Here is an 8,624-nt window from a genome sequence, read left to right as displayed (position 1 = left end):
TCTTCCGGCTCTCCCATGTGGGTGCAGGGGCCCAAGGACTTGGGCCATCTTCTACTGCTTTCCCAGGCCATAGCAGAGAGCTGGATTGGAAGAGGAGCAGCCAGGACTAGAACCGACGCCTATATGGGATGCTGGTGCCACAGGCGGAGGCTTAGCCCGCTACGCCACGGTGTCAGCACCCCACCCCCCTTTTTAGGTCTGTTTATCTGAAAGCAGAGTTGCAGAGAGAGAAGAGATCCATCTGCTGCTGCTTCACCAGGCGCATTAGCAGGGGCTGGATCAGAACTGAGAAGCCAGCACTCGAACCGGCACCCATGCAGGATGCAGGTGTCCCAGGGGTGGCTTAGCTCACTGAGCTACAGTGGCAGCCCCATGTTGAGCACTTTTTGTGCTTACTGGTGTATTGCAACTTTTTAGCTCATTTAGTTGTGTCATTAGCACCCCATGAGCTGGCCGGCGCTTGGCTTTGGGTAGAGGACCTTGCTGGCCACCGATGGTACTGGTTAAAGTGGGGGCATCACTTCTGGGAGACCCCTGGCTTGGGCTTCCTCCCTCCTGGTTACAGTGCCCAGGACACTGAGCACAAAGGCAGGGTTCTGGGCAGATGCTTTGGGGCAGGCAGTGAAACAGGGACCAAAGAACCGGAAGTGAGCAAACAAAACACTGATTGATGGGAAAGCCAGGAAGTGGCTAGGGTGCAGATTTAAATACAGAAGCCTGGAGAAACAGACCAAGCCAGTGGAGGAGGCAGGGGGGGCTTCCTGTGCCCTGTGAGCTGCTGTCTCCCAGCCCTGGACCCTGTGCCCCTCAAGTGTGGGGAGTTGAGTGAGCTGCAGGTGGGTGGGTGTGGACCTAAGAGGGCTGGGACATGATGTGGCAGGAGGCCACAGGTGAAGGGGTCTGAAGCCTCCAGGGAGTTGAGCTGGACAAGAGGAAGTCACCAAAGCTCATGGCAGAGAAGTGCAGTGACAAAACAGCTGAGAAATCAGCTGTTGGGAAACAGCCCGGTAGGGCTTGAGGGTGGGGTGGGACACAGGGCAGCGCTGGCAGTTGTCCACTGTGCCCAGGTGACCTCGCCCTCCCTGCACTCACTGCTGTGTGCATGGAAGTACGGCCCCACTGCCAGACCTTGTCCCCAGACAGCACAGGGCCCCTGGGGGTGCATGGATGCCAGCTTCCAGGGCACCCCTGCATCTTTCTACTGGGCCATGGTGGGGGCTAGCCCTCTCTCACCCCCACCCGGCTCCTGCAAACATCAGGAGTGTCCAGGTGGAAGACAGGACCCAGCTCCCAGGCCGCAATCCTGGGAATGTTTGCTCCTGGGTGGAGGGTGAGGAAGTAGAGATGTTGCAATCGCTCCTTCCACGTCAGATGTGTCTCGTGAGGCAGGCCGCTCCCCACCTGCTGGCCCACGCGCCTGCCTTCTGGCCTGGCTCTGATAACAAACCAGAAACTGTAAAGGGGCCGGGATGCCTGGCTCAGAGCAGAGAGTCATTGCCAGAGCAGTTCTCTCAGGGGGAAGAGGCTGCCTGGAGGCGGAGACGGGACCCAGGGCCGCCAGGTGAGGGCCAGGAGGCATGGGCGGTGCCTCCCGGCCCACAGGCCTGCCCGGGCCGGCCCAGTGAGCCAGGAAGCCGGCTTCCCTGTGGCCAGGTGTTGCTGGAGACAGGGCAGGGCGGAGGGGTAACCTGTGGTGGCCAGGTGTGGCTGACCCTGCTGCCCCTCTCCGCAGCACCAGAGGGTCTGCGAGGAGCATGGCGGGCAGCCCCGAGGTGGTGGCCATGGACTGTGAGATGGTGGGGCTGGGGCCCCTGCGGGAGAGCGGCCTGGCACGCTGCAGCCTGGTGAGCCTGCAGGGCACCGTGCTCTACGACAAGTTCATCCTGCCCGAGGGGGAGATCACCGACTACAGAACCCGGGTCAGCGGGGTCACGCCTCAGCACATGGCCACGGCCACCCCGTTCGCCCAGGCCAGGCGAGAGGTGAGTGAAGGGCCGGTGCCAGCCAGTCCAGGGGCTGCGGAGAAACCACCCCCCCTTACCTGCTGTCTCCCTGGTGCTGCCCTGTGATGGTGACCCCGCCGGTGTCTGCATCTCCCCCAAGGAGGCTTTCTCCTGGGAGAAGACAGCGTGGAGGCTGAGTAACGAGTCCCACCTGACTCCCTGCTCCGCGAGTGTACCAGGCTGCCACAGGTGCTCCCACGTGGACCCCCGGGCCAAGCCGCCTTCAGAGCTCAGGCCAGAGCCTCCGGGGCAGAGGGGCCAGGATGTCTGTCCCAGACCAGCTGAGGCTGCACAGCCTCCCACCCCAGCTGAGGTTTGCCTCGCTGTGCTCCGCTTGTTGGGGAATCCTCTGTGGGCCTAACTTTCGGTTTCTCTGAACCAGAAGGGAAAGCAAGACGCAGCCCCTGGACGTGCTCCCGGGCTGAGTCACCTGGAGAGGGCTCAGGCAGTGGACTCCTCCCCCCTTACAAGCTGGGAGGCCTGGGTAGGGGGGCTCCACGTGCCCCTCGAGATCCAGGCCCCGGTGCTGCAGGGGAGACCACAGTAGCTCTGGATCATGGAGTCCTGGCGCTCACCTGTGCGTCTTCACGCCCATTCACTCCTCAGCCGCAGCCCTGCCAGGTGCTGTTACTCAGTTAAGGGGCTGGTGTGAGCCCCCGCCCCGCTGTCACCGGCTAGGTTCCCTGGAGGGTGCTCTACCTCTGTGTACCTGGCTTCCCATCCCTTGTTGGGGTGGAGAGAGCGGAGGCAGGTTCTGCTTTCACAGATCCCCCCAGTGCCGCATCAGAGCTACTTGGGAAAAATCGTGTGTGTCCTGAACCTGCAGGCTTTTCTTTCTTGTCGCGGTCCCCTGGACAGCCCAGAGCATCCCCTGGGTATCTGGGATCAGAGGTGACCCAGAGCACCCTGGGGGTGTGCACGGCTCAGCGCAGGTCCTGAGACACGAGTGTTTCTCTGCAGCGACCCCAAGACCCCCTTGCCAACAAGCCTCTTCCTGAGGTGCTGGGGGTGATGCTTGAACACAACTTTGCTGGGGGGCTCGGTCAGCCCCAACACCCAGAACATGGAGGAGCTGGCCAGGAGCACGACCAGGGCTGTGCTGGCCACTCGGGTCGTGCTGTGAGCGACAAGTCCACACAGGGCTTGGAACACTAGTATTTTTAAAAAGAACCATAAAATACCCTGATAGATCTTTATTATTTTAAAAAAAGATTTATTCAGTTGAGAGGTAGAGTTACAGACAGAAAGGGAGGGACAGAAAGGTCTTTTCTCCACTGGGTCACTCCCCAAATGGCCACAAAGGCTGGAGCTGAGCTGATCTGAAGCCAGGAGCCAGGAGCTTCTTCCGGGTCTCCCATGTGGGTGCAGGGGCCCAAGCCCTTGGGTTATCTTCCACTGCTTTCTCAGGAGCATCAGCAGGGATCTGAATCGGAAGTGGAGCAGCTGGGACATGAACAGGCGCCCATGGGGCATGCTGGTGCAGCAGGCCATGGCTTTACCGCTACTCTACAACGTCAACCATCTTCTTACCTTTTAAGTGTAAACTCCACCTGTGCCTCACACCATTCTTCTGCCAGGCAGTGCTGGTCTGGGAGCTGGCTGGCCGCCTGGCCCACTGTATCCCCCCAGTGGCCTAGCTGGGCGCTGCCCGTGCTGTGAAGCAGCCCCTGGAACAATCAGCACACGCTGATTTTGGTTCAGAAGGCCTGGGTTGGGCACATCTAGGCAGTGCCCGGGCAGAGGGCAGACTCGGAGGCCGGAGCTGCACCTGCCTGCTTCCCCTCTGCACATGTGACCCAGGAACCTTCCCTCTGCAGCCCCTGTGGGTTGGTCAGGAGGGAGGCAATCCTGCCTCACAGGGCCTGTTGTCCTGACCCTGGAAGTCTTCAGTGGCAGCCACTGTGGGCCAGCTGTGCCCTCTGTCCTGGTGCTCAGCTGGGGGTAGCAGGTGCGGTGTGAAGCTCAGGTGGGGCCACACATTCTCGGCTGCAGGTCCTCAGCTGGGTGACCTGGGCAAACCCCCTAACTTCCTCCTCTTGTGAGGTGTGGACGGACCTGGCGCAGACGGTGCCTGCTGGCAGGAGCCCAGCAAGTGTCCCTCCCCAGCCCATCTCTTTCCAGGAACGTGAGTCTCCGCCTCCGCCTGCGGCAGTGGCGAGGTTGAGACAGCTGCCATGTGTCACTCAGAGCAGGTGCTGCAGCCCTGGGCCTGCCTGCCCTGGCTCCAGCAGCTGTCTGACCTGGCGGCAGCCCTGCCCAGCGTCTGTGGCACCCTGGCTGCTGAGGGCCACGTGGGCCTGACCTGCCCAGGCCGTGTGACGAGTCCCGGAGTCCGTCCCTGTCCAGGGCCCAGCACCTTCGTCCAGAAGAGCTGCATTTCCTCTCCCCCTTCCTCGGCTTGTCCACCCTCTCCTTTGTCACGAGGAGTTCATCGGAGCCACCAGCGGGAGGTGGGGAAGTGTCCCAGGGGCTGTCAGCCCAGGACGCTGAGACCCCTTCACTTCCAGGCCCCTCCCCAGAGGCTGACAAGTCCAAGTGCTGCGTGGCCACTGCCCGAGAGGCTGCCCAGGCCCCCCATGGGGTGAGGGTGGGCTCTCTCCTGGCTGCCCCTGTGGCTCGGCCGCTAGGCTGGCAGAGCCTGGGGCAGCCTGTGCCTTGGTCAGTGCAGCGGTGACCCTCTGCCCTCATGGCGCGTGCCCAGCCTCATTATCTGGTGGCACTTGGCGAATCACGGCAGAATTTGCGGTGGAAACATCAGTGTTTATTTTGTTCCTGGCCTGCAGGCTGTGCGGGGCCGGGCAGGTGCTGTCTGCTGAGGGGCTTGAGGGCTAAGACTGCCATCGGGGGTCCCTCACCACTGCCTGGGCTCAGGCCCCTCTGTGGGCGGCTGGGTGATCATGGACCTGGCCCCAGAGAGGTCAGAAGTCACCGGGCCGCCTGCAGGCCAGCGGGGCACCGGAGTCCTCCTCTTCGGAGAAGACTGAGAAGGAGTTTGCAAACTCGTCTGAAGATCACCTGTCCCTGTGCATGGCAACAGCCCTGCCACAGACTTAGCGGGTTAGAACACACGCATTTACTGCCTGGCAGCCCCATGTGGGCTCAGCGGGGCTGGGGGAGAGCCCACTTCCTGCTCCCCACACTCCTGCCCCGGCTCCTCCAGGCCCCCTGCACCCTCCTCCTCTGCACAGGTGTGAGTTCCGCCCACCTGCGACCCCTGACCTTCAGGTGTTGGGTTGGGCCCTCGGGGAGGGGGCTTCTCCTTGCTTCACAGTCATCACCCACCTCAGCTTTAACTCTGTGCCAGGGAGCGCGCTTGCGGGCAGGGTTGGGCGCAGGTGTCTGCCTGACCCAGGAGGGCTGCCGCTGGGCACCCGGCCTGTGTGGGCCTCAGGGGGACTTGGTTCAGGCGTCTCCTTTCCTGGTCGATGTGGCTGGAGCCCAGGGATGGTGTGAGCTGCCCGACGCCACACAGCAAGGGAGGAGGGGCTGTGCCCGCCCGCCAGGGGCCTCGGTGATGTGCATCTCCCTGGGCAGATTCTGCAGCTGCTCAGAGGCAAGCTGGTGGTGGGCCATGACCTGAAGCACGACTTCCAGGCTCTGCGGGAGGACATGGAGGCCTACACCATCTACGACACGGCCACCGACAGGCTGCTGTGGCGCGAGGCCAGACTGGGCTCCTGCAGACGAGTGTCCCTGCGGGTGCTGTGTGAGCGCCTCCTCCACAGGCACATCCAGGTGAGGGACCCGGCAGCAGGGACCCCGGCCTGAGCGGTGGGGGCCCAGAGCCAGGCCCCGGCCCCCGCCCCACGGCGGGAGCTGTCTGGGCAGGGGAGGAGTCTCTGGGTCAGCAGTGGCCCAAGGACCCAGCTGGGCTTCTCAGAGCCCTTGTCCCCGTGGCTGTCAGTCTGGGCCGTGTCCTGGGGGCAGCGAGCCTGACCCGGGGACCCCGCAGGCTCCGGTCCCTGGAGCCGGGTGATTCGCCCTGCCCCAGCTCCTGCTGCATCGGTGCCTCCAGCACGTGCCCTGCATGTGCACGGCCCCACAGGACAGGGTCTCCCTCCTGGGAGAGTCCCACCCTCTGAGGAAGGCATGGCCATGCCCACCTGACAGAACGGTAAGAGCCCATGGACGCTGAGCTCTGGGCATCGGCTGGAGTTCCAGGGTGGGTTCATCTGACCGCAAGTCGGAGGGGCTCTGCCTGTTTCCCTGTCTGTTGGGTGAGGGCAGGGCAGGCATGGGAGGTGCTATGGGCCGTACCCTGGGCCCTGAATGTCTGGAAAAGAGCCTGCGCAAGGCAAGGGAGGCCCCTCTCAAAGGAGGAACCCCAAGAAAATGCAGCCACCCCTGGGCCCCACACTGGCCCAGCCAGGACCTCAGGCTGCAGGGGTGTGCAGGGAGGGAAGGGTGCCAGCCCCACCGGCTGTGGTATGGGCTTCCGTTTCACCACCAGGAACAAGAGGGCTTACAGGACCATGTGAGCCCAAGCTGTGCACACAGGAGGGCAGCATGTGCCCCCTTGAGTCCTGAAGACCCACGCCCCGTGCAGTGGTCACAGCCTTCCCGGTGGGCCCTGGCCCACCCCCGCTGCAGCTTTTATCTTAGGGGCAGGCACCTCCCGTCCCCAGGCCAGCAGCACGTGGTCCTCCCTCACGGACGCCGTCCCCTGCCTGGGTCCCTCCCTGGCTGCCCCCGGCCTAGCTGGCTGTCACGGGAGCTTCGCTGTTCTCTGCCGCCTGCAGGGTCCTTGACCCCAGAGCTCCTGGCTGAGGCCAGGCCCGCTCTGGCCTTCCAAGCTGGAGTGGAGGTGTGAGCGGTGAGGGCCCCATCTGAGCGCCACTCTGCCTGTATCTGCAGAACACTGGTCTGGGCCACAGCTCGGTGGAAGACGCAAGGGCGACCATGGAGCTCTTCCGCGTGTCCCAGCGGATCCGGGCCAGCCGGGGGCTGCCCTGCCTGCCTGTGTCCGACTGAGGCTCGTCCAGCCTCCGTCCTGGCCACGATGCGCCTGTGCTTTGGAAAGTGCACCTTCAGCAGTAAAGCGACTCCCACGCCCACCGCCCTCTCTCCTCTCTGAGCCAGCTTGTCGCTGGGAGCACGGACGCAGGGGAGTGTGGGTGCCGGTCTGCCCAGACCTCGGGCCTCCGGGAGGTGGGACTTGGCGGGCAGCTCCTGCCTGCTCCCTTGGTTCCTGCGCCCAGGGCGTCGCCCTGGCTGCAGCTGGTGCCAGCGTGCGCGAGGTGGTGGTAGTGGGGGTGGGGACAGACCCTGGCTTTGCTGTTCAGCAACTCTGTGACTTGTGGGGGGTCCTCAACCCCTCCCCCTCAGTCTCTATAAACTGGGGACTCATGGTGCCCCCGGGTCCATGGGAGGCCGTGGGCATGGCCTGTCCTGGCGGGAGTGTCCCTGAGTGCGGGTCCAGGGCTGCGTTCAGCACAGGGTGGGGTGGGGGAGGCCCAGGGTTCTCGTGGCCGGTGGCCGCTTCACGCCCACTCCACCAAGGCTGCTGGGCCGGGGCCTGGGGCTGGCGGGTTTCAGCCTGCACAGTCTCCTGAGTGGGTGGGACACTCACACTTGAGTGGTGTCCAGGTCGCCTGCAGCCTGAGACTGTGCCTCTCTCAGGGCTCCCCTCAGGAGGGGTCGAGGGCCGAGCACCCCCAGGGGGACTCCCCCGCCGACTAGCCTGTCCCCTGCATCTCAGGAGCAGAGGCTGAGTCCTGCAGGGTGGGCCCTGAACAGCACGACCACGCGGAGGGGAGGCTGAGACCCAGGCCGGCCCTGCAAGTGCAGCGTCACAGGGTGGGGATTCCTGGCATCTGGAGACCCCACCCACTTCTGGGGCTGGGGGCAGCTCCCTTCTGCCCCAGCCCAGCCTCAGGGCCGTGATCCTGCTCTGGTGTTTCATGGATTTTTACTTTATTTAAAAAACTTTATTTTCCTATTTCCATTTTTATTTGAAAAGTAGAGAAGCCGAGATCTTGCCTCCATTGACTCCGTTTGCCCCAGTGCCCCACAAGTGGGCTGGGCCTGGCAGAGCCTGGAGCCGGGAATCCCACCAGGGGCTCCCTCGTGGGCGGGCCGCCGTGTGCTGCCTTGCAGGGTGTGCATCGGTAGGAAGCCGGGTCAGGAGCAGAGTGGCTTCAGGACGTGAATCAGCAGCCCCTGTAGGAGTCTTAGCCGTGGTGCCCAAGGCGGCCCTTCTCGGATTCTTAGGAACTTTGGAGCTGCGTGGCTGTGTGTGGCCACCAGGGGGTGCCCTGGGGCTGTCGCTGGCCAGGCGGCCTCACAGGAACCAGAGCAGGACGCTAGCGGGTGAGGCACTAGGGACTGCTCGAGGGACCCTTACAGCTGCCTTCAGCCACCGGGGCTCGGATGGCAGGTGCCTCTGGCCCGGGAGGAGACCCGGGCTGTCCAAGTCCTAGCCCAAGGATCCTTTCTTGACGCTGGCCTCTGCGAGGACCGGCACCCCTGGCTCCCCGAAGGCAGAGCGTCCCCAGAGCAAGTCTCAGGCCCAACTCCCCCTGTCCTAAGGGGAGGGGGAGCCTGGGGGCCCCCAAAGTCTCTGAGGGGAGGGCTGGGACCCCTGCCCAGCTCATTTTTGGTTGAGAACCAGAGGTGTTGGGA

The 8,624-nt window shown here is 63.7% G+C and overlaps 1 protein-coding gene across 4 annotated transcripts; it reads left to right on the top strand.

Moving 5' to 3' along the window:
• Nucleotides 1-698: 698 nt before the first annotated feature.
• ISG20 (interferon stimulated exonuclease gene 20) lies at nucleotides 699-7,051 on the top strand. Of its 4 annotated transcripts, none has more exons than XM_089311043.1 (4): nucleotides 699-836; nucleotides 1,733-1,982; nucleotides 5,538-5,738; nucleotides 6,858-7,051. In XM_089311043.1, exons 2-4 carry the CDS (start codon nucleotides 1,755-1,757, stop codon nucleotides 6,972-6,974), a joined length of 546 nt encoding a protein of 181 aa, XP_089167169.1. In that variant the 5' UTR covers nucleotides 699-836; nucleotides 1,733-1,754; the 3' UTR covers nucleotides 6,975-7,051. The 4 variants fall into 4 exon arrangements, with proteins under 4 accessions (XP_089167169.1, XP_089167168.1, XP_051697305.1 ...); XM_089311042.1 differs by lacking the exon at nucleotides 699-836 and adding an exon at nucleotides 1,323-1,561 and having other exon boundaries at nucleotides 5,598-5,738; XM_051841345.3 differs by lacking the exon at nucleotides 699-836 and adding an exon at nucleotides 1,342-1,561.
• Nucleotides 7,052-8,624: the final 1,573 nt, after the last annotated feature.

Source organism: Oryctolagus cuniculus, chromosome 12 (assembly GCF_051225735.1).
Source record: "Oryctolagus cuniculus isolate XC-2025 breed Fujian yellow rabbit chromosome 12, ASM5122573v1, whole genome shotgun sequence".
NCBI lineage: Eukaryota > Metazoa > Chordata > Mammalia > Lagomorpha > Leporidae > Oryctolagus > Oryctolagus cuniculus.
Note: the sequence above shows the minus strand (reverse complement) of the source record. Positions and strands in the feature narration are given on the sequence as shown.

What these genes read in the sequence shown, in the direction of transcription:
- ISG20 (XM_051841345.3), top strand. Translation starts at nt 1,470, where the DNA reads ATGCCTGGCTCAGAGCAGAGAGTCATTGCCAGAGCAGTTCTCTCAGGG. An exon ending in TCGCCCAGGCCAGGCGAGAG is followed by an intron (nt 1,983 to 5,537) that starts GTGAGTGAAGGG and finishes CTCCCTGGGCAG; the next exon opens with ATTCTGCAGCTGCTCAGAGG. An exon ending in TCCTCCACAGGCACATCCAG is followed by an intron (nt 5,739 to 6,857) that starts GTGAGGGACCCG and finishes CTGTATCTGCAG; the next exon opens with AACACTGGTCTGGGCCACAG.